The sequence below is a fragment of the Perca fluviatilis genome, chromosome 13 (genome assembly GCF_010015445.1).
Source record: "Perca fluviatilis chromosome 13, GENO_Pfluv_1.0, whole genome shotgun sequence".
NCBI classification, from domain to species: Eukaryota; Metazoa; Chordata; class Actinopteri; order Perciformes; family Percidae; genus Perca; species Perca fluviatilis.
This window is the reverse complement of record NC_053124.1, coordinates 27,932,787-27,958,028: the sequence shown is the minus strand read 5'-3', so window position 1 is coordinate 27,958,028 and position 25,242 is coordinate 27,932,787. Positions and strand designations below refer to the sequence as shown.

General features: G+C 39.2%; 1 protein-coding gene across 5 annotated transcripts in view; it reads left to right on the top strand.

Moving 5' to 3' along the window:
- col11a2 (collagen, type XI, alpha 2) overlaps window positions 1-25,242 on the top strand; it is a 50,833-nt gene that overhangs the window by 11,732 nt on the left and 13,859 nt on the right. The window contains exons 2-24 of one of the 5 annotated variants that reach the window (XM_039820738.1): window positions 1,507-1,668; window positions 3,123-3,333; window positions 3,547-3,709; window positions 4,399-4,521; window positions 8,746-9,909; window positions 11,232-11,345; window positions 13,462-13,671; window positions 14,756-14,809; window positions 15,551-15,592; window positions 15,730-15,792; window positions 15,971-16,045; window positions 16,443-16,529; window positions 16,992-17,048; window positions 17,792-17,845; window positions 18,020-18,073; window positions 18,400-18,453; window positions 18,943-18,996; window positions 19,584-19,637; window positions 19,745-19,789; window positions 21,570-21,623; window positions 23,695-23,739; window positions 23,921-23,974; window positions 24,146-24,190. In XM_039820738.1, the coding sequence (XP_039676672.1) occupies window positions 1,507-1,668; window positions 3,123-3,333; window positions 3,547-3,709; window positions 4,399-4,521; window positions 8,746-9,909; window positions 11,232-11,345; window positions 13,462-13,671; window positions 14,756-14,809; window positions 15,551-15,592; window positions 15,730-15,792; window positions 15,971-16,045; window positions 16,443-16,529; window positions 16,992-17,048; window positions 17,792-17,845; window positions 18,020-18,073; window positions 18,400-18,453; window positions 18,943-18,996; window positions 19,584-19,637; window positions 19,745-19,789; window positions 21,570-21,623; window positions 23,695-23,739; window positions 23,921-23,974; window positions 24,146-24,190 (3,038 nt within the window). The remainder of the gene's footprint in view (window positions 1-1,506; window positions 1,669-3,122; window positions 3,334-3,546; window positions 3,710-4,398; window positions 4,522-8,745; window positions 9,910-11,231; window positions 11,346-13,461; window positions 13,672-14,755; window positions 14,810-15,550; window positions 15,593-15,729; window positions 15,793-15,970; window positions 16,046-16,442; window positions 16,530-16,991; window positions 17,049-17,791; window positions 17,846-18,019; window positions 18,074-18,399; window positions 18,454-18,942; window positions 18,997-19,583; window positions 19,638-19,744; window positions 19,790-21,569; window positions 21,624-23,694; window positions 23,740-23,920; window positions 23,975-24,145; window positions 24,191-25,242) is intronic. The other 4 variants (XM_039820739.1, XM_039820741.1, XM_039820740.1 and 1 more) reach the window with 4 other exon arrangements.

The following is a 25,242-nucleotide window of genomic DNA, read 5'->3' as shown; positions in this document are numbered from 1 at the left end:
AATGCCTACTGTGGTGAAATTAGCGCTGACATGAGTGTCAAACTAATGTTTAAGATTATCAGTTCATTCAATATGTTTGCTTCCAAAACAGTAAGACTTTAGAGGGGATGAAGCTAACACTGAGCATTGAACATCAGGTAGCACTTCTTCTTTTTTTTATAGATGCATATAGCGGGACTGTGACTTACTTTAGAATTTCCTTCTGTCTCTGTAGTATTGCAACTTTTGATTGCTGTTTAGTATCCCATGTAGGGAAATTAAGTATAACATAAGAAATGTGGTTGCGTTCATCCAAAAGTCATAAAGGGAATGAAACCCTGAATCCCAGAAGTTAAAGCCATGCTTTTCAAACTGAAACACACAGACTGACGCAGTGCCTTTGAGCAACGTGAGAAAGCCAACAAGGCAAACCACAGTGCAGACGGAGGGTGGAGAAACAGACCTCAGCGTGTGAAAGTGGAGACAGGATGTGAGACTGGGGGTACAGTGTTTGTGTGTGTGCATACGTCTACATGTGTGTGTGTGTGTGTGTGTGTGTGTGTGTGTACCTGCGATTTTTCTGTTTGTGCATGTCATGTGTATCCTCATATTCATTCGACTCAGCAATTTCACATCAACAGCCACTTGTTTCAGTTGCTTGATAAATGGGAGCAGAATAAAGAGAACTGTCTCTGCTCTGCTTTAAACTGAGCTTTACTGTACCCGCCCTGCAGTGGTTAATGTATGTGACTTGGACTCTGGCCCATTTGCTCGGACACAGTGCTGCCTTTGTTACTTTATACCTATATGTACAGTGGTAGCCATTGTGGACATCACCTGTACCTGCTCCTATATCGCATTAGTGCTGCAAAAACATTTAAGATTACTTGCAAGATGAACTTTTTGGATCCTCTGGGCAAAGTTAGGTCTCTGCAGCTGCAAAGAATGGCTGCAGTGAAAAATAAAACTGTCCTCTACTTTGGATTCAGCAACATTGGAACAAGTATAGGAGTAAGCTTTAAAAAGTCTTGACTTTTACATTGATTTCCATACAGCCTGTAGTACCATGGGCCTTCTGAAAAGCTGTTGGAGAAGACGCCAGAATATATCAGTGCCTGCTGTAGTGTCATTAATACGTTTTTTAAAATCTATTTTATGTTTATGCTTAAATACACCAGCGTTATCTGTTTAACTCATAAAGTAGAGCTGCAGTAGAGATTTATTTCCATCAATGTAGACATCGCAGATATGCTGTACTGTACGTGCACCTCTAAATCCACAGAAAGTGACTAATAAAAAACTGGAGAATGACATGCTCTGTCCAGAGAAAGCCGGACTCAAAGTTAGATGTTGCAGTGATAAGTGTGTGTAATTCACTGATGATTGCTGGGGATTAAAGCTTCAGCTTTGACAGTTCACTTGTTTACTTAGTAAACTGAGTTGCTGTGTCGCACACAGAACAACTATTCTAATGACTTGTTTAAGAAATATGTAATTCCAATTTTCTTCTCCTCCTCTCTTCCTCAGACCCAGTGGATGTGTTGCGGGCTCTGCAGGTCCCCTCTCTCCCCGAGGGCGTGAAGAAAGTCCCCGGCTTCTGCACATCCCGTCGCTCAGGCACCCCCGACCATGCTTACCGCATCACCAAGAAGGCCCAGATCTCTGCCCCCACAAAGCAGCTCTTCTCAGGTAGGCTTTAGCTGGAAGGGACTGCCACATCAGTTAGTACAAGTTGTACAATATAAATACGTAACCAATTAATCAATCAAACTTTATTTCTATAGCACATTTGATACAAACCATTGTAACACAATGTGCTTCATACAAAAGGGACATAAAAACTTTGTGCAATACACACACACACACACACACACACACACACACACACACACACACACACACACACACACACCTCCAACCAAAGCATAACATAGAACAACAACAAACTAAGCTATTCATAGACTAGTAGAAAACAGGGTTTTTAGCCTTTTAGTTTTGTGTGTTCAGTGTCGGAGGCTGTATTTTCTTAAGAAAAAAAGAGAAACAAATGGTAGGCTATGCATGTTACTTCATTGTATACTGTAGTGAAATAAAAACACATTATTGAAATTCAATAACTGGTTTTCCCTCAGGCTGTTACATGCTGTGATTAAATATAGTAGGTCTGATAGTGTCTCAATTTGATTATATGTATTTTGTTCAATAACTTGGTCATTTCAACAAAAAGTTATGTATTATCATAAAAATATTTTGTGCATTTATGTATTTTCAGACATATTAATGTTCCTGTGTTGTACTTTACACTAGTACGCTTTTGGATGGGCTTAATATTTAACTTATTTACGATGAATTCCAGAGTGTAGAAACCTATAATTGGAAATACAGGTTGCAACTTATGTTTGGAGGTATTTTAAATTAAGCTCTCTGGAGTTTAGCGAGGCTTTGGTGCCTCATGATAGATTGCTCATGGATATAACGTATAATTATGTGTTGCAGTGCACGAGCTGAGTTAAACTGGGAGAGCCATAACAAATGAACTTAAGAATACCGTCTGACACCCTGGGATAAAGGAGTTAAAAGGAGAAAGTAGCACTTTTGTGGTTGTTAAGAAATCCTCAAAAGTCAAAGCTGATGTTCAACTCATTTTCTGAGGCATAGCATATAGCCTTCCTTCTCCAGCTCTGCCCACCTGTTATAATGTGTCATCATCATCTACGCCAGCTTCACATGGGACTAACTGTGGTATTCTGTAATCAGTTGATCCTGGCACAGATCCTCTTACTTTAATCACGTTAAGCTCCTTACTGGAGTCATTTTCACATTTTCTCATACTGCACTACTTATCCCTGTTTCTTCCTTTGTCAGCCATCACTTGTTCATCTGTACTATTTTAAAACCTTTACCTCCTGCCTCCCTTTTTTTTCCATGATAAATACATGCTCTAGTGCAAGGTCCAGGTCAGCCAACTTACAGTACAGCTTTTCTCAGGCTCTTTACTCCATTACTGCCTCCTTCTCATTTTCTTCCTGTCCTGAAATACCCACAGACCAGTCGAGCAGTGACCCATCTTCATGATCTTACCCGTTTCCGTCTTTCATTGTCTCTCTCTCTCTCCTCCCATCCCTCCCTTCTCTTATCAATAGGTCCATTCCCAGAGAATTTTTCCATCATGGCTCTGGTTAAGGCCCAAGCTGGCCTCCAGGCCTTCCTCCTCTCCATCTACAGCGAGCAGGGCATCCAGCAGCTGGGCATTGAAATGGGACGCTCACCTGTTTTCCTGTATGAGGACCAGAACGGCAAGCCAGCCCCTGAGGACTACCCACTGTTCAGAGGCGTCAATCTGGCTGATGGCAAGTCAGTAAACAGCAACAACCAGTTTGTGACTGGTTGAGATGACATGTTTGGGGTCATGTGGGTGTGAGTGGTTGGGAATAGTGTGTGCGTGCGTGTGTGTGTGCGTGTTGGAGTGTATATGTGATTTGAGGGTTGGTTTGATACCTTTTTAATCAGGCCTGTAGTCCTGCAGTACACATTTATTCGCCTTCGGTTCCTCCTCCTTGTCACTAGGTGGCATCGCATCGCTATCTCCGTTTCAAAGAAAAATGTGACACTGCTGCTGGACTGCAAGAAGAAGATGACCCGGGCCCTGCCCCGCGGCAACAACGCAGAGGTCGACACCAATGGCATCACAATCTTTGGAGCCCGTCTGCTTGATGAGGAGGTTTTCCAGGTGAGGGCCTTTTTAAGAGACAAACTATGGGCTTATTGGTCGCGTGGCTGATAACTGGTTAAATGTCTGTGAATACGTAGTAGCAAGTTCTAGTCATAAAAGGTAGCATTGATTCAAGTTAAAAACACATCAATACTTAATAAATGTAATAAACAGGGATCTTCAACAGGGGGTCTGGGACCTCTAGGGGGTCCTCAGAGTCAATGCAGGGGGGCCTCCAAATTATTGTAGTATTAAAGTCTTAACATGAATCCAGCATATTATTAGCAAATATAAATCCCCACTGTTTACTGGCCTATAGGTAAGGTAGCCATCCACAGAGACTGTACATTAATCCTAAGGATTCCCTTAATTGCGCCACATGTATGTTTAACATTAAAACTTGATTTATAAAATCATGCCAACAATTAGAAGGCTATTTTATTAGCTTAGTATTCTTTGCAAAAAGGGTATGAATAAAGGCTTCACGCCGCCCACACATTATTGTAGGCCCAGTTTATTATGCAACTTAATTTTATACAATATACAGTATGTAGTAGGGGGTCCCTGATCCATCGCACTCTCAATTAAGGGGTCTTTGGCTTAAAAAAGAACGTTGAAGACTCCTGCTTTAGAAGTGGTCATTGAGCTCTGTAATATATGATGTAGCTGTACAGGTTTTTGTTGATCTGTTTTTTATCTTCTAACAGGGAGACATCCAGCAACTGCTGATTGCCTCCAACCCCCAGGCTGCCTATGACTTCTGTGAACACTACAGCCCTGACTGTGACTCCCCACTGCCCAAGACCCAGGCTCAGGACCCCAACACATACGTGAGTAACATCACCACAACACATGTTCATCCACAGACGTATATGAAATCAGAATTGGGTCCTCCGCACATACGTAACTTTTATCAAACAATGAACATGAAAACCTTCATGCAGGCTACAATAACTCCAGTAGCCTTTATATTTCACCTCTTATGAAGGTTACTGTTGGATGACGTCTCAGTTGTTCACACAAATCCCATAGCACTCACTAGACGACTGAGTAGCATCTATTACAGAGCGGATAACCTCAGACTGACATCACTATGCTAACACAACTCATTCATAAAATTGTAGGCTCATCCGTAGCTCCGATAAAGCAGGCCCAAACAGAATCTGTGGACTTTGTTTTCCTTTTCTTTGGCACTTTTCTAAATGATGGTCTTGTGTATCCCACAGTAAAGGAGTTTGGAAGTGGAGTTAAGCACCTTACATGCATAAAATTGAAAGAGTTTATCCCGCTTTTTATCATGGCTGTCACTTATTAGATACTTCTGGGTAAGTTAAGACAATTCAGGACAAAGGTCCTTGAAATTCCTGCTGTCTGGAGTTTGCTTCAAGCTCCTCCTAGTGTGCTTTCCTCTCACAAGTGGTTATGAAATCAACTCATTTAATCGCTGATTCATCAACATACTGCAATTTCCCTTAGGATAAATAAAGTTGTATCTTCTCTTTCAGAAGACTAAAGACATTTAGTCAGTAAAAAATATGATTTGTGTTAGGAAAGCTACACTACATGATAGTTTGTAAAAACAAAGGCCACATAAATGCACCATTCCTCTGAAAATGAACAAAAAGTCCTCAGGCTCAGTTTGGGTCATCTGATAATGTCATCAAAGTGCTGCTCTCCCTTTCTGTCTTCCTCACGCATCCCTGTCAACAGTTTGTATCCATCCACTTTCCTCCTCGGTCTGTGTGTCCCTGAGGTAAATAAAGAAAAGCAGAGACATTATCATATCACACCTTTCCACAACTATAACTCTAAAACTGGGCACATTTCCATCATTAAATACACTTTGCGTTCGAGAAACTTGAATTATTTCAGCAGTTGATTACTTTTTTTCTGCAATGGAACACAGAAAGGTAGGGGAAAGAGGATGATACAAGCCAACGTGTCTTTCCCCAATTTTCTTCCCATGGATTGAAAGAAAGAGAATTTATTCAGTACATAAAACATGCAAATGAAGTTAAATTCTGATTGGTTTCTGCTTAAATAGAGACATATAAACATTTGACATGAAGATGGCTTAAGGTGGAGCCTCTTTGCTTACTGAGACTGGTTGTGCACATAATGTACATTATAAGCTTTGCAAGCTCTCCCTCCCTTTTTTCTCTCAAAAACATGCTGATATTTGGGAGCTGACAGTTCCCTGACACCAGCTGCGTCACACAGCTAAAGTAGCAGGTGATTTTCATCCGCATTCATCCATCCAAAGTACATGATCTTTGTTTTATAAGCCTGCATGCTGGATCAGTCAATACAATATGTGTATCAGTCACTGTACAGAGCTCCAACACTTTGTGTCCCAAACCCTGTCATGTTGACGCTGTTGAAATGACTGCTTTCTGAATGAATATAAATCAGTGTGGTTTTATTCATTGCCTTTTACCCGTTGCTCTATTTTTTTTATTTTTTTATTTTTCTCATTCATCAAGGTTGTCTGTGTATGGGCAATTCTAATATTAACACTTTTGAAACAGCAGCACAGACTCCTCTGATGAATGGAAAAATAAAAGCTAAGCATTTTATTATTATCTTCTTTGCTGTTTCTCGCTGTCTGTCACCCACATTCACCCCTTCTCTCCTATATTTTTCCCTCTTTGCCCTCTGCAATCTCTGTTCACCTCCCATTTGGAAATCCACTTTCCCCCTTTTCATGCATTCCTCTCCTTTCATTCCTCTTGCTTTCATGTCCCATCTGCCAACCCATCCCTTCGTCCATCTTTCCCATCTTTCAATCCTTCCCATCTCTCTCAGTACTTTGATGAGGAGCAGGATGACCATGAATACCCCTATTATTATGAGGAAACAACAGGCATTCCCTCCTCCTCTGCGTCCCCCTCTCCTCAACCTGGGGCCCCCAGTCAACAGGTAAAGAGGGAGCATGAGAGAGGGAAAACAGGAGCGGGGTTTGTGGAAGGGAAGGAGAATGAGAGAGAGAGGTATTAAAGGAATAATGGAGGCATAACAAGATTTACATTCCATAATCCCTAAAATGTTTGTTTGAAGAAAAACATTGAAGCATTTTCACTTTTAGCATTCCATATGCCTCTCTCATCCCTCATCATTCCATACCCCCTTTGTTTTATTCACATTTCACCTTTTCTGTAATCCACGTTGACCTCTCACTCGTCCAACTCGTTTCCACTGACTTCGTCACACAGGAGTACCTTTCTTTCTTATGATTTTTTGTCCTCGTGTCATTTACATGTTGTCATATATGTGTGTGTTTGTGTGTGTGTTCAGATGTGGCCAAGTGGGGGCACTGGGGTGGTGTAGGTGCAGCTGTGTTGTTATACACACATGCACACATTTTCCTCACATTCATTTCACACCAGTTCCAATACTTCACTCCTCCATATATCCTGTTTAAGGAGAGCATATTCATGTTTAAGAAGGGATGTCACAAAGGTTTTCTATCACATAATGGACTCTACAAGATTTTTTTGAGACTGTTAAGAAAGGTTACTTGATAACATCTCTGATTTTAATTTGTGGATCTGCTGACATTTCCATATCAAACCAATGGATTATACATTGATGATTGGGTGATTTGTCTTTGATGCCAAATACAAGTTAGCATAGGAAACACACGTAAGAACGTGCCAGAGTAGCCTTTTCTTTACCTGATCTTGGTCAAATTGTCTTTGTAAATATGTTTTGTTTTTATTTTCGTTGTGTACAAGATCGATGGAGTTGGTCCAAGTGGCTGATCACAGAAGTGCATAATGAATTGACTTTCAAATGCTTTTCTCTGATTGCACCTCATTTTTTTATGATGAACTCCACTCTGATCATAACAAACACAGCTAGATTTGCAATGCTATTTGACCAGGGCATGTGTCTGGGTTGTCTTGATACTTGCATGATTTTTTAATTGTCTTGGAGGATCACCGCATGCACCTACTGTACTTCTGGGTTATCAGTTTCCATACCAATTTTCCAGTCAACATGGGAATATCAGTGCACATATTTTCATCTTGGTTGTAAATCTGACCTTTATATGGCATGCATGTATGCCACAGTATGTCTCCTTTAAGTCGGTTTGTGTTCTGTATTGCATATTTGAGAAGTTTATATTCATGGCGATGGCCTGTTTTACTCAGGTGAAATTTTTGTTTGTTGACAATGTTAATTTGCATGTAATTTCTTAATAGCAGCATGAAGAGTAAGAATTAACTGTGAACTGTTGTTTCATTTTGTGGTTTTATGTGACTAACATGCATTTGCATGCTTGCCTGGCATCCACGCTCTTTCCTTTGCATGGCTAAACAGCAGTAACCTTCCCTGTCTTGCAGTGCATTATAACGTGTGTGTGTGTGTGTGTGTGTGTGTGTGTGTGTGTGTGTGTGTGTGTGTGTGTGTGTGTGTGTGTGTGTGTGTGTGTGTGTTTTAGAGAAAGAGAGAGAGAGAGCACAGCAGGTCAGTGCCTTAGTGATGTGTATGTTTTGTGTATGTGTGTTTGTACAGTGTGTGTGTGTCTGTGTGTGTATGTTTAGCACCAGCTTCACCTGACCAATCACACACTCAGTGCCTCTGCCAAACCACAGGCTCCAGTTCATATTAGCGCAAAGATGCTGCTTTGTCATTTAATATTGGGAATGGCATTACTGGAGAGATCAGCAAAAACTCCTCTAAATAACTTGGGTCAAAGATGTGAAATTTCTCAAAATGTCGATTTTCAATTTGTTTGAATACTGGTAGTTTTTTCAGTTGTATTTTTCCTTACTGTTTTAAAACTTGTATTAATCATCTGCTGTATCCAGTAATGCCTGTACAGTCTCAGTAAATCATCCAAGCCTTGGCCATCTTTATGTCATTGTTTCTCAAAACATCCACTCTTGTCTTTCTCTCTCCTTCTGTCCATCCCTTGTTTGTGCTTTTCATCCCCCTCCCAACCCTCCCAACCCTTCCATGTATCTTTGTTTTCCTCCACTCTCTTTTGGTCAATATGCACTTTTACATACTAAACAACATCTCAACCAAAAAAAAATCACGGATATTAGAAGAAGGAGCTCAATGGAAAAGCAGCCCCCACTAAATCCACCGCTGTCAAACCTAAACCCACTCCAGCTAAGCCGGCCAAGACCGGACTGTCCAAACTTGTAGTCAAGGCGCCCATGCCCACCAAAGCTCCCAAGTCTGCCACAGCCAAGCCATCCAAAGCTAAGCCCACTGCAGTAGAGATCCTTTTGTCTAAGATCAAACCAACAGCAGCAGCTAAATCTAAGCATACGGCTGCCCCAGCTAAGAACGGCAATGGTAAACCAGCTGCTGAGAAGAAAGTAAATGGTGCAGCTAAAGCCAACAGCAATGGCAATGGAAAGCCTGTTGTAACAAAAACGAACGGCAATGGCAAAGCTACAGCTGATGCCAAGCCTACAGCTCAGGCCAAGGTTAATGGAAATGGCAATGGCAAGGTTGTAGCTGAGAAGAAAGTCAATGGAAATGGAAAATCCTCAGCAGAAAAGAAAGCCAATGGAAATGGAAAATTGACTGTTGTGTCTAAGACTAATGGAAACAGCAATGGCAAAGCTACAGCAGAGAAGAAAGCCAATGGAAATGGCAAAACTACCACCGATGTTAAAGAGGTTAAAGTCAAAATTAATGGCAAAGCTGAGAATAAAGTCAATGGTGAGGCTAAGGCTAACGGCAATGGCAAAATTATTACTGTGGTAGAAAAGAAAGTCGTTAGTAATGGTGCTACAAATCAGGCAAAAATTGAAACCACTACAAAAGCAAAGACTGTGGTCAATGCAGCTAAATCAGCTGCCAAAGTAGAAGCTACAAAGGCACCTAAACCCACAAAAGCATCAAAACCTGAACCTACAAAAGCAGCAAAGGCTGTGGTCACCAAAGCTCCAGCAGCAAAAACCCAAGTAAAGGCAGAAGTCAAAGAGGTCACCAAAGTTAAAACTGTGGTTACCAAAGTCCCTCTGGTCAAACCAACGGTGAGCAAAGTCGTGAAGAATGTGGTTGAAAAGGTTTCCACCCCGAAGAAAGTACCTCCAACATCTGCCCCTGTCCGACCAACTCCACCTAGACTCTCGAAATCCAAGGTGGTGGTGGAAAATGTTAAATCCCAGCACAAACCATTCCCACCCTTTGGCAAGACTGTGCTGAGTGGAACTACAGTCCCAGTGAAGAAAAATACCAACGGTTACCAACAGGTACAACAAGAGGGTCCATGTTTGGGTCACAATGTCCAGAGTTGTATGATCCATCTGCCCCATCTGGTTGCCAGTTCTGTCCACCATCCAGGGTCTGCAACACAATTTTATGAATAGTTTCATCTTTCAATAGATGGCTTGCAGTGCAAATTTTGAGGTATATCCTTGATGGTGGACAATCTGGTCTTCAGAATGGAAGTTGGCTCATACCAAGCTGAGTGCCTTCTCCTCTGTTTATATATCATATGATCTTTATGATCACCCCAACTTCTTCATATGATATCATAAAGCGGTTCACATTGAAGCATGGCTAATTGTACAGTTTCATTGTTCTTTACTTTACTTCATACTCCTACTCAAGCTAAAACTGGATCTCAGAACCTGAATGCACTTCAGCACTCCGTCTCTTTCTTTTCAGGGGAAACCATTAACGAACCAGTCAAATGAATGAGCATGGATTTCTGTGGCACAAAAACTAAACCTGAGAAAACACAAATACTATTACATTACATTACAAGCAACACAACAAATCTCCTCTGTCACTCTGTCATTGCCTCTCTTTGTTTTGTTTTTGAAGTACCTGTGTTTTCTCTCTGACACGTGTCCCTTTATCTGGCCATATTTTGTATCAAATATGAATAAAGCAGCCTCACAGAAACTAAAAAGCAAGTGTGCTTTCATTACAAGTTACATTGAATTCAATGTATAGTCTACTATGAAGCTGCTTCAAGGTTGAATGACATTGTATGGGTTCATGGTTATTAGTGGGTTCTGGGAAATTCTTAGAATGTGTTACATTGAATTAACTGAATTATGTTCTGTGAGGCTGTTAATCGGGGTTGTCTCTCTGTTTTCTGGTCTTGGGTTACACTAGACATCCCAAAGCATCAAGTAATGATGTTTTCATCTTTAGGGATGGATAGAGGCTCTCAGTCCTACTTACTTCCAATAAGAGCAGACTTCACCCTTTCATGAATATTGGCTTTGTGAGCTTTAAAAAGCAAAAAAATGTTCAACAATACAATAAAAAGAAATCTCAGCAAAGTAGTCTCAATGACTCCCTAAATCTTGCATATGGCTATGATGTATAGTCATTGAGATTCTACCTGAAATTTCTTTTATAAAATGGATCTTCACAACTTTAAAAATGTGAGTTGCCAGTAAAGATATTCTTTGGCAAACACAATTTTAGGATGTGTTCCATTTTTTTCCACTTTTAACTCATCATCTCTTACAAGCAGACTTTGAACTAACCACGCTTTCCCATTAAAATCTGCTTACTTCCTCCCTGCTCCCCAATTCCTGTCAACTTGACCAATCAGGATGTAGATACTGAATATTCCGAGGCTGGCCACACCGCTACAGAGACTGATTATTACTATGAGGAGACGGTGCCAGAGGGTGAGGTGATTGGACAAGAAGAGGTCCCTGTACAGGTAACAAGAAAATTACACACTGGATAGTGACACAGATCAAGAAGATGAAATAGTCAAAGAAGACTGATAGAATAAAGAAACCTAAATTAAAAAAAGAACATAAATGTAAGTCTCCAGATATATTTGCTTATAGGTCCCATATTGTATAAAGCCAGTCGAGGTGCTATAATACTGTGAAAGTATCAAAACGCTGTATTCACAGAGAAATGCACACAGCCCGTATTTAGAAATGATGCCTTTTATCAAGCCTTCAGGACTTCCGTACAGTTCTGATGTCACAACTATACTATATATACTGTAGGTAGAAAGTCATGCTACAGTGCCGTTACAGTTATTACCCGACTGCAATGACGGTGCAGCGACGCAGAGAGCGCAGATTCAGAAGACCCGGAAACGCTGACCAATCAGAGAAGACTGGGCTTTTTTCTGTAGGGGGGCTTAAAGAGACAAGCTAAAACAAAGCATTTTAGAAAGCGTGAATACAGGTTTATTCAGACCAACAGAATGAGCAGAATAATTTGTATTGGAACATTAAAGCATGTAAACATGTCCTAGTAGAAACCAAAAATACAAGTATGCACCAAAACAATTGCGTAATATGGGACCTTTCATTTACACAGGAAAATACAAAAATAACAGAAGTTACCAATTAGCACAACGTGACAAAAACAAGAATAACTCGCCTCAAAACAAGAAACATCCATCCACAAAGGAAGAAGACAGTGTAATACCTGTGTGGTGGTGAGCCCAGTCTTTGTAGTTTTACCAAGTAGTTATAACTCTGTGTCTGTCTTTATACTTTTCTAACCACACAACAATGTTTTGTTGGCACCGATGCCACGTGACAAGACACACATTTTCAAAGAGAATGCACCACATTCATCTGCTTGTATCATCAAACATTTTTATGTGGATCCCTTTTCCCCCTAACAACAAGATTCCTGTTCTCATCTCAAGACCCTTGGTTGATCAGGTTGTGATCTTGACATAAGAACAAAGATCTTGTGAAAAAGGGATACGCGTAAGAATATTTGATATGCAGTTTTAACCACATCAACAAAGGGAGATGAATATAATGCATTCTGGTTTGAGAGACAAATCTAACTGAACTAAAGAATACAGTCATTGCTGTGGCTTACTTTTACAGCCCTAAACTATCAGAATTTGAGACTGAGTGTCTCACAGTTCTGATCTGTTTCTCACAGTTCACTTATTTTGGCAATAATCCATATTGTCATCATTACCATTTTATCATCTATATTAGCTGAATTTGATGACTTTGTTCTGTTTTCCAATTCTGATGTTTTTGCTAATGTTTTGGTGAGAATTGTGTCAGTTCTATATGGTATATATTTTTGTAACAAATATACACATTATTCACAATTTGTTGTAAAAGGGCTTCAGTTGTATTTACTGCATTTCTATATGAGATAACGGTACAGCATAATTCCACTGGATATTTGTTTTTAAAACACCCATGGTAAGTAAAATAGAAAATAACATAGTTTTTGCTTTGCATAGCATAGCACATAGCAGCAGCTTGTTTTCACAAAGTGCTTCATATCAGTTCTGTGTGTTTAGGGACTAGACACGCAAAACCATGACATTAATCCAAACGCTTACAATGTCAGATAATATATTTGAGCAAAATTGGACAGGGCATCACACACAAGCTGATGTGTTGGGTCATCACACACAAGCTGATGAGGATATGCTTTAGTGGAAACATACTATTATAAATTTAACAATAAATGATTAACAGGAGATCTAAAGTCGCAGGATTATCCTGCCAATCCGTAATTCACCTGAAAGAATCAGACTGAAGTTAAGCATGAATGACTGATACCACAGTCTGCCAGTTGTCTTTTTGTTTTCTGTCCCTATGTCACTGTTTATTTGCACAAGGTAAGACTCACTTCTTTCTATATATGCCCCCTTCTTCTACTCCCCCTGGTGATTCATTCTATATTTCTCTTTCCTTTACTAACGTTTCCCCATCATTCATACATCTCCCTCTTCCTTCCTTCTTCCTCTTGCATCTTTATTTCCCTTTGCTTGATACATCCTCCCGGGTCCCTCTATCCACCCCATTGCGGCTCTGATAAACACAACCCAGCCCCAGGTGGAGACAACGTTGGTGGGAGAGGAGGTAGATGCCACCAAGGCAGGCGGTGTGGGCGAGGAGGCCTTTACTGAGGAGTATGTGGACGTGGGCCTTAAGGAATACGACTATTCCTACAAGGACTACAATGAGCCAATGCTGGAGACTGGAGAGGTCGAAGCCAACATGGGCCCCGCCCTGTCCGCTGTGACAGACGAGGGAGGCGTAAGTCGTTTTGCTTCAGAGGCAAAAAAAACCCCACAAAATCAGTTTCAACCAAATCTGAATCAAATTGTATTCAATGTCCTCTCAGATGACTTGAGTTTGCCGTCTCTCAAAGGCCATTTTGGAAACACATCATTTATTTCTGTGTGTTTAGTTTTTTACCACTCTGGGACTTTCTTAACCTTGGTGGCTAATTTGAACACACCTAGGACTGTATAACTCTTTACCTAAAACACTGGGATAGAGAATGTAGCCATAATTACCTTCACTTTAACACATAACTGTGGATTTTAGACAGACCTAAACGTTATAAAATCTGTTTAGAAACCTCAGGAGGACCAGCTACAACTTTGACTAATGCAACCTATTTTGACTCTAAAAATATACCTTCAGTCTACCCTTGTATTCATTTGATGTATTGATTTCTAACACCTGTTTTAGTCCCCCAACCAAAAGTGTTAAAATGGCCAATATACCATGTAATATTCATGGATACAATTGTATGCCAGGCAAGCTCAATCAATCAAAGAGAAACCTGTATTTGAATGCATTTCAAATACTTTAAGGACCAAGACGTAGTCCCCACATCATTGGTTGAAATTGGTTTTATTCTATACGGTGTATAGTGAGCAACTCAGGACCCTTGGATGAATAGCTATTGGTAGTAGAAGCTATTGGGGATCCTAAAAACATAAATGATAACTTGAAATGTCACATACACTGCATAAAGAGGCATTTGGAAGTGCAGCAGTAACCAATTGCTGCATCTTTTGTCTTGAATGCCGTTTATCTCAGTGTATGGCTTCATTTAGAGCTGCTAAGCCAACCTCATTCTCTGTATCTATGCAAAAACAAATATGCAAGTAATGGACCAGCAGTTTGGAGAACACTGGCATAATAATGTTTGATACAATGTTGCAAACTAATGTGGGTGTCTTGTGTAAGTGTGCACCTGCTGTCCAAATGCATGCAGCCAAATCTGCATTCCATGAGTGTGTTTTATTTATTTATTTTTTGATGTATGTGTGTTAGTACCTTTATACTGACTATGCTGTGTTGTTGGCTACATGTGTGTTTTCCTCAGGCCGCCGTCAGAGGCCAGAAAGGAGACAAAGGAGAACCTGCTGTCTTGGAGCCTGTGAGTCACTGTCTTTAAGAAGCTTTACCTCAGCAGGTGTATTTAAACTAGCTTGTTCCCAGCCACTTTTCCCAGAAGCTCCATGGGTTTGCGCCAGTAACCCTCCAGTCAACATCTTGCTTTTACAACTGTAATTCAAGATAGATTTGCCACGTCAAGTTGAGGGTGTGATTCAACACATATTCACCTTTTAGAATACCGTTTTGGTAGAAGAACAATACTGTTCTTATAGTATAATATAATATTCTGATATACAATCACAGGACATACCTACAGCTGATTACCTACACTGTCCCATATTTGTTTCAATTGGTGCTAATGAGTCATTATACTGTTGACCAGCTGTCAATTTCCAATGAGGAGCTTGACAAACATCCTATAGATTAGACAGCTGGTAGTTTAAATGGCTGCAACCATGCCCATCCAGAGACTGAATGACAAACCAACCTAAGCTTCTTGTCCTTGTAGAAAAGGCTAAACATGTTTCAATTTGTCATCCAAGCGGATTTTCTTTTTTTAGTGCATATTTCAGTCCTAAAATGCTAAGATAAGTTATTTAACCTGAAATGCAGCCCGGGACAGATCTCTCCAGTAGGAGCCAAATGTGTTTTTCATAAAAACAAACAAAATACTTATGTACTTATAATGGAGTAATGACTTTCTACAATGTACACACTTATATGTTCTTTTTCTGAGATTTTCTCTTGTGTAAAATTTCTGACTTTATTTTGATTTTTGCAGGGTATGCTGATTGAAGGACCTCCAGGACCTGAGGGACCTGCTGTAAGTAAATGATAATTATTCCTGTGTTTCTATCCATAAGATATTTAACTAACCTCTTAACATTACATTTATACTCCTGTAGTTTGCTCTTCTACATTAGTACTCCACTTATATCCTCTTCCCCCTACCTCTTCCAGGGTCCTACAGGCCCCCCCGGCTCCTCTGGACCTCCTGGCTCTGTCGGTGATCCTGGCGAGAGGGTGAGTGTTTCATTTTATCTGAAGAAGTTCAGGTTTGTAGAGATTAGTGCCGAATCTGTGCACAGACAATTCTGAAACATTATTGGTCATTGCAAATGCGCTGTGCGAAAGAAGCATATTTTACTTCCACTCTTTCCTTCAACCCGCCAGCTCACCCTTTCCTCTATCCATCCTGCAGGGCCTTCCTGGTAAGGCTGGTCTGGCTGGAGCTGACGGAGTCCCTGGACCTCCTGGAACCTCAGTCATGCTGCCTGTGAGTCAGCCTTAACTTTTGATCCTTCTTTAGAAAGGGATACTGTCAAATAATGTGATTGTGATGTGATGTTTGCTCCAAAATGGGCATTTTTAGCATTGGCCCTAGTTCAATATTCTGTATAAGTCTGTATGTTCAATACAAATATCTGTTATAATGCCTTGAAGCTGTATTTTCTTTAAATATTTGGAGACCATTCAAAGACCAATAAGTTGGAGGATCCTCACTGATCTAATCATTTTTATTAGTTTGTCCTCTTTATTAGTTCAAGTAATTATTCAACCGAATGTTTTGTTAATAAATTATAATCAATTTCTCCAACAGTTATCCTCTACTATTAATTAGGCACAGTGTCCACTCAGATGTCTAAATGCTTTTTTTCTTTTCTTTTTTGCAGTTCCGTTTTGGTCAGAGTGGAGGAGATAAGGGTCCTGTCGTTTCTGCACAGGAAGCCCAGGCCGCAGCCATCTTGTCTCAGGCCAGGGTCAGTCATCACTTTTACTTCCCATTTCCAGTGTACGGTTAGTTGTCCTCAAGGATCCATCAGTGGAGTCTTAATGCTTCGCCCATTGCCCCAGAGTGTTGCCATCTTTGAAAAACGTTGTGTCTGGAGATGGATAACAACGTGTATGCACATATAATTCGCTAGACATTAGCCTTACTTTGCTATTGATATTAAAAAAGGCACTTCCCTTACCGAAGTAAATACATGAAACATAACAACATGTAATACGCAAGAAAAAGAAAGAGTGCACATAACACAAACGGAGCAGAGAAAACCTTCATAACATCTTACTTTTTACATTTAGATTTTAAACATATAGCTTATGTTCTCATCCAGGGAGATTTATAATGAGTGTAAAAGGAGACTTTTCTTTTCTTCATCATCAACATTACAAGAAGCCATGTGCCTTCATCATCATTGATTTTGAGATGTTGTCTCTAGATGGCCCTGAAAGGACCTCCTGGACCAATGGGATTCACTGGACGCCCTGGACCACTGGTATGTTATTTGTCATTCTGACCCTTAGCTGTTCAGTCTGCTGTTGTCATTGCTAACAAATGTCACAATACACTACACAATACAAAAACCTGGACCTAAACAAGGATTCAGATCTCATTATACTGTTGGTCTCTTGAAGGTCTGTTGATATGTCCCTTTAATTAAATTATTTTCTCTGATTATTAAAGTGCTCATATTATGCTCATTCTCAGGTTCATAATTGTATTTGAGGATATATATCAGAATAGGTTTACTTTTAATTTTCAAAAAAAAACTTATTTTTGTTGTACTACACATTGCTGCAGCTACTCTTTTCACCCTGTGTGTTGAGCTCTCCGTTTTAGCTACTGAGTGAGGCATCACACATGCGCAGTACCTAGGTAAGGACTACTAGCCAGTCAGAAGCAGAGTATGAATGAGGTTGACGACTAGCAGCTAGGGCGAGCATTATAAGCGTGTTAGTCAAAGTGATGTACGGTCGTCTCAATGTCTTGAAGTAAAGGCTGGACTACAATAGAGCTGTTTGGAGCAGTTTGTGAACAGTGTTTTCTGTTGGAGATGGTAAGTCCCTTTGGGGTGGACTTTGGCCTTTTTCACTTTGTAAACCTATAATGTGCACAAAAAGATATGTAACACAATAAAGGAAAGGGAAAAAGCCAAAAAGCATAATACGAGCACTTTAAGGGGCTTGCAACAATAAATAGTTTTGCTGATGATGATGATTGTTGTTGTCACTGTTTCAGGGAAATCCAGGAAGTAATGGTCTGAAGGGAGAGAGTGGAGACCCTGGCCCTCAGGTAAAAACACTGAACCTGAACTTTGACCTCAAAATCAAATAATTAAAATAATGTGTATGTCAAACCACAAAACAAATAACCCTTCCTTTTACAGTACAATATTGTGTATGTTATTATTGAACTTAGTGTACTCAATGACAAAAATGTATCACAGACATGTAATTCATTTCTCAGGGCCCCAGGGGATCCCAGGGTATAATGGGACCTCCAGGCAAAGCAGGACGAAGAGTGAGTATGAAAAATGGCTGGTTTGTCTTTAAGTTGTTTATTGTTTGTTTGACTCAAAGTACACAGGACATAACTGCTGTTTCTCAAGGAGTAAATTCTAAGTGAATGGTGCAGATGTTTCGACCTATACCTCCAGATGTCTTTTAGACAAGGAATCAACTGTTTTCATAGGTGGATCTCTCCTATAGCCCTGTTAAAATGATCTCTGTCTTTGCCAAACATGCCCTGTAAAAAAACAGATCATGGGTGTTTGGCAAGTGGTACAACTGTGTCTGATATACAAATCACTTTTAAAACCTGTTCTTCCTTTGCTTGTCTCCTAACAGGGCCGTGCCGGAGCTGATGGCGCCAGGGGAATGCCAGGAGAGTCTGGATCTAAGGTAACCTTTCCTTTCGTTAGTCTCATTTCTTTATGGGCATCGTCAAAATGAACTCTGTTGGCTTGAGATTTTCGCTCTTTGTTCATAGCTGACCTGGCATTCTATTTAAAAGTCCTGGAAAAGATCCCCCTATATGAAAAATGAAATGGTGGTGTCATTTGAGTGCACATTCATACTGACATTAACTGTGATGTTGCCTTAAATATTAAACCAATCACTCTTGAGTCTTTTAATGCTTGTAGTTTTTTTCCTTGTGAATTTGTGAAATGATAAATGTACAACCTGGTAGGCTACGCAGGAATATGATTAAGCCAGTCTTGCTTTGACAATAAAGTCCAACTGAGCATCTCACGCTTTCTCTGGTGTCCACAGCTATGTACATATCAAAAGTTTAAACTCAGTGTTAATGCATCGTCTCCAATTGTGATATATTTCTATATTTACTACAATGCATTAGTAATACCTTGCATGTCTGTTTGTCTCTCTCAGGGTGACCGTGGTTTTGATGGCCTTCCTGGTTTGCCCGGTGACAAAGGACACAGGGTGAGTCGAAAAGAAAAAAAAAATACATTATTTTGTATATAAATATAATTAATTAAACATTATTTAAAAGATTTCTGAATCTGCTCTGTTGATTTACAGAATTTCAGATGAAAGGATTTGATATGTTTAAATGATAAAGTAATGATTTAACTACAGCAAGTTTTGTGTTTCCTGTCCCTTAGTCTTGTAAAGACTGTCCTGTAATCAATAGAATCAGAAACAAGATAAGTGTAGATGGAACTTCAGCAATCTCTCCTCGTCTGACAATTTCTTCTGTACTGAGCTCACTTTGGGCTCTCATGCAGTCAGCGATAAATAACTTTACTTCCAGCTTTAAGTTTAAATAAATAAAGAGTGATAGTGGTAGTAGAAAGAAGATTTTGCGTGTTGTTGTTTATTATGATTTCCTTAATTTTTTACACAATATCAAAAACATAAAATAACAATACAGCCATTTATAACCAGACATTACCTAGACATACACAAGTGTTTCATATTTATAAGAACCTTAACACTTGGGTATCTGTTTGTAAGCAGAGCTAAATCATGTTCGTATTCCTTACTCCGCTATTCTTTCATCTCCCCAGGGTGACTCAGGAGCAATGGGACCCTCAGGTTCTCAAGGAGAGGACGGAGAGAGGGTACGACTATATGAGAAAACAAAAACGTCCGTCATTTTGTCACTCCATAACTGATAATAATCAGCATCTTTACATCCTTGACATGTTGTTTCTGTGTGGGTTTCCAGGGAGACGACGGAGACATTGGACCCAGGGGTCTCCCAGGTGAACCAGTGAGTGTTTCAATGCCAACACAGTCCGATTTTAAATCTTTCCCTCTTGTCTATAAGTCTCAGTTATAAACAGCATCCCAAAATACTGTACATCCCTGTGCATCCATCTTTCTACCTTCCCACCTGTTGTTTCTCAGCAGAGCAATAATTCCTTAAATAGCTGGAGTTCTTCACTGTAATTATGTGTCAGGCAGGGATGGAGAGGTAGAAGTACTGCCAGGATCACTCCCAGTTGTATAGTGCAATGATTTCTACAAGGAAGTCTACAAGAAACATGTGCAGACTGAAATGGTAGTTTTCTAGAAATGGATGTCTGGATGTACAGCTTCATTAATAACATCAACCCTATGAGTAAGCCAGAATATATAAACATTCAAAATGTTACAAACTTTATAAAAAAAGCCACTTTATTAGGTGCACCTGTGCAATCCACTACAACAGCTCAGCCATAAATTCTACCTGTGTAAAGTCTATAATGTTCTGTTTTTGTTGACACTGTCTGAAATGTGTAAATTTAATATATTTATTACAGAGGTCATAGTTAAGAGTGGTGTTGAACTGGACTACATTATAATGAGAGATGGTTCTAAATAGTTTTGTCCCTATTTACACATATAAGGGGGGCAGGGGGCAGAATATTAGAAAGACCTCTCAATATATTGCAGTCCAGTAAAACAACACTACTAACTATATGACCTCAATGCTGAAACATATAACTACATTAACACCTCTATGACAGTGTCAAAAAAAGACCCTGAACATTATCGTCATCATAAAAGTAGACGTTATGGTAAAACAGTTGGATTGCCATAACTTATAAAGTGACCACTGTTTTTTTTTATAAGTGGCGTATGTCGTACATTCAAACAAAACAAACCTTAAAAAAAACATCCAGACCTACACCTGACATTGATGTCCTGTGGAATAAAATGATGTCTGACAAACAAATGAAGAGCCAGATAAATTAGACTTTCTTTTCCTCTTCACATCAAAAAAGTGTTAGTGCATGTACAACAGTATTTAAGACAAGAGAGCTACCATTTTTGAGGTCTCCAAGTATTATTAGACACACTGTCAAGGAAATAGAATACTAAGCGCTATCTCTTTATAATCCCCTGACAACACCTCAACATGAGGACAAAACCAAAATAAATGTATCATACTGTATTCTCAATATCACCATTACAAAAACAACATTTCTGCTTATTTTCTTAAACCCCATCTGAAAAGCTTTTGTCTTGTGGGAAGAAATATTTTAATTTAAAATGAATTTAAAATCCAGCTATACACCTGCCTCCAAGAAAGTAGTATATCAAACATGTCTCCCTAGTAGAGATGGCATTTAAAGAGAATTACAATTAAATAATAGACTTTTACAATAATAAGAATATACATTTCTATTTATATCAATTACACATGTAATATTTCTGTTAAACAAAAAATATTTTTAAAAAGGTACACCATCTACCAAATTATTGTAATCTGTCCATTTAGTTTGTTACAAATACTTGTTTTTTTAATCAACAAACAGTAACAGTCATTACAATATAATCATTAGTTTTTCGCGATGCTAATGTTGCAGCTGTAACTGTTGTTGACCTTTGACCTCCCATTTATATTCATCTATATTGTGATTTTTTTTCGATTATCAAAATTGTGAGGCTGTTGGAATATGACTTGGATTACTGACTGACTGACTGTGTGTGTGTGTGTGTGTGTGTGTGTGTGTGTGTGTGTGTGTGTGTGTGTGCGGTGTGTGTGTGTGTGTGTCTGTGTCTAGGGACCTCGTGGTTTGCTCGGACCCAAAGGTCCTCCTGGAATCTCTGGACCTCCTGTGAGTAAAAAGTTTTTTTAAGATTATTTTGTGGTCATTTTTAGGCCTTTATTGACAGGACAGCTGAAGAAATGAAAGGGGAGAGAGAGGGAGGGAATGACATGCAGCAAAGGGCCACAGGTTGCTGCGTCAAGGAGTAAACCTCTATATATGGGCGCCTGCTCTACCAACTGAACTATCCGGGCGCCCAGTAAAAACAATTTTAAACCACATTGTGCTGCTTTTATTTTAGGAGCATTGTTTTATCCGTCTGTGACCACTGAATGCCCACAGCACCTCCTGAAACAACACCATGCAACCTGATATAAAGACGGGGATATCCAGTGATCTAAAAATGAACACATAATGTTCCCACAATCACCTCAAAACGATACCAAGACACCCAGTATCACCCAGGATTTAGGCAGCCAAGTCCCAAGTGTCCATTTGACTCATATATTTATATCTACTAGAGTTGTTTTGGCTGTGGTTGAGGTCTGCCCTAAACAGTGGTAAAATATTACTTAAGTACTGTACCCAAGTACAATTGTATGCTACTTTATACTTCTACTCCTTTCCATCTCAGAGATTATTATTGTACTCTTTACTCCACTACATTTATTTGACAGCCATAGTTACTTTGCAGATTTAAATACAAATTTTGAATCAACTAATAAATGATGATTTATTATTAGTTAAGCAACCCCGAAATATATAAAGTAATTCAAATTAGCTCCACTTATACCAGTCGAAACATTAAAGTGATGAACAAACATTAATGCATCAATAATTATAATCCAGTAATATTCATTTATATATGATTCTAAAATGGGCCATTTTGTATAGTAAGTACTTTTACTTTTGGTAAATAATGCTAATACTTTTGTTCTTTTACTTAAGCAAAAACAATGTATGTAGGACTTTTACTTGTAACAGAGTATTTCTAGTGGTGTTGCTATTTCTACTTAAAGTGCTCATATTATATTCACAAACTGCTCCAAACAGCTCTATTGTAGTCCAGCCTTTACTACCGTGACGAACGTGCGTCACTTTGTAACACACGTTATAATGCTCACCTAGCTGCTAGCGTGGCACGCCCTCATACTCTGCTTCTGACTGGCTAGTAGTCCTTGTGCGACTCCCAACAAAGATGGAACAGAAGTGTGATGTCTCACTCTGTAGCTAAAACAGAGAGCTCAACACACAGGGTGAAAAGAGGAGCTGCAGCAATGTGCAGTACAACAAATATATGGTGGTTTTTGAAAATTAAACCATGTAAATCTATTCTGATATAACCTCTAAATACAATTATGAACCTGAAAATGAGCATAATATGAGCACTTAAGTAAAACATCAGAGTACTTCTTCAACCAGAACTTAAAATAGTACTCCAAAGATTTAGCCAGGCACTCCTTTAACATTGTTTGAATCACAGACAGTTTTTGGAAAAGGATCAAAAAAAAAAAAAAAAAATTTTTTTTTTTTTTTTTTTTTTTTTCCCCCCCCCACCCGATTTTTCTGACAGTTGGTCAGAGATTGAGGTGTGTTATCCTACTAGCAGCTAATGTAGCCTCCAGCCGCTAACCTGAAGCAGAGCTGAAGAGCGGGCTACAGAGGTCTGGTGAGCCAGCATCACTTGAGGACATTTATCAGCTTCAGTAGCTTTATACTACTTAAGACCTGTAAACATACATGTATGGGTAAAATCATTGGCGTTCCCTTTTAAGTTGCAGCTTTTAAGTGCTGATTCCCACCAACATCTCTAATTTGCTGTGATTGCCATTGAGCAATAAGGAAGAGACTAGCAAGGATCGTATCGGTTCCTACAGCAGGCAGCCAAAAAAGAATTGCTTTGAATATTTAATTCAATTCAATTTTATTTATAGTATCAAAGAGTTATCGCGAGACACTTTACAGATAGAGTAGGTCTAGACCACACTCTATAATTTATAAAGTCCCAACAATTCTAGTAATTCCCCTAGTAATATAAAAGTGACTTAATCATTAGTATGTGCAACTGTGTTTGAATTGTTGACATCATTGTTCAGATTTCCATTCTGATTTTTCTCTGTTCATCCTCTTTTCTTCTCAGGGTGTACGAGGAAATGACGGGCCCCACGGTCCCAAGGGAAACCTGGTCAGTGTCACTTTAAGTTGTCCACCATGTTATCATTTAACTTTTGAATCAGCTGATGATTACTATCAGTGGCTGTAATTGTATCACAAAACCTTTTATTATGAGTCATTCTAAGATGTGACACTATTTTCCTCATCTGTCCTCCACTTTGTCATCACTTTATCTTCTTTCTGTGTCTCAGGGTCCCCAAGGAGAGCCAGGACCTCCAGGTCAGCAGGGAACCCCAGGAACTCAGGTGAGGCCGCGGACAGTTGGTCACTATCACATACTGTACTTGTGTAATATTAACCTCTTTCACTAAGTAACTGTGTGTGAAAGAGCAAATGTGTGTGTGCACATGCACACAAAACAAAAGGAAACAGTCATGTTGAGAGTGTGCATTCATTCATTTATTGTTACTTTTCAGGGAATGGCAGGACCTCAAGGAGCCCTCGGACCCCCAGGAGAGAAAGTAAGATACCAAGAATATATACACTTACAAAAATACTGCAGGAAGGAAATACAGGAAATACAGGAATTTGGCTCTGGGACATATTCAATAAGCAATAGTTATACAATAGAGGATGAATGTTTACACCTTTTATCTCTTTATTTATGAAGCATAGATTTCCAAAAAGCCCTTTAGCCCTGTAAGGTATTTTGCATAGCCAATATCACAGCATGTAGAGAGCATTCTGTATCTGCAATTTGTTGTATTTCTTGTATTAAAAAAAAGCAGATATTAGACTGCAATATATCAGTTTGGAAGACTTACAGTTCATAAGAAAACCAAAAAATATTTCATAGTCCATATTCTAACATCACATTTTATTTGTCCAGAAAGTATGTAGGTTTTTAAAAGTGTTTTAAGTAAATGTATGTATATATTACATTAACAAATAAGTGTATTGTTTTATGATAATGTTATTCAAATGGTGTGAAAAAGATGAAGTTATACTCAAGACATGAGATGAGATCTGATTGGATTAGATTAGATGTAACATAACATGCACTGTATATCATATGTTATTATTCTTGATTATTTCAATACATAAAGGGATGAGGAGGATTGTTTGATGATTACGCTTTATTGATGTCTTTTTCTCTTGTAGACTTTTAAAACAACAGTCCTTTTGTGAAGTGTGCTTATTTGCTTTCTTGGCAATAGTAACGTGAGAAAAGACTGATACCACTTATCTATCTCTTCGTTTAAATGTGAGCTACAGCCAGCAGCAGATTAGCTTATTTTAGCTTAGTATAAAGTTTGCTAGCCAGGCTCTGTCCAGAGGTAAAAAAGAATCGACCTACTAATAATGGCAGTTCAAGTAACTCGGCAATCACGTTAGAATTACACATCCTTCTCTCTGTCACATTAAGCATAGAAAGGAAGCAGCTCCCACTTGTCAGCTTGGTAGCTACACAGTTATTAGCACTGGTTATTTCTCTTATGGTGTTTTGGGGCAGTTATCAAACAGTTTGAAGTGCATTACCACCCCCCTCTGGGCTCTAACTCATGACCACATT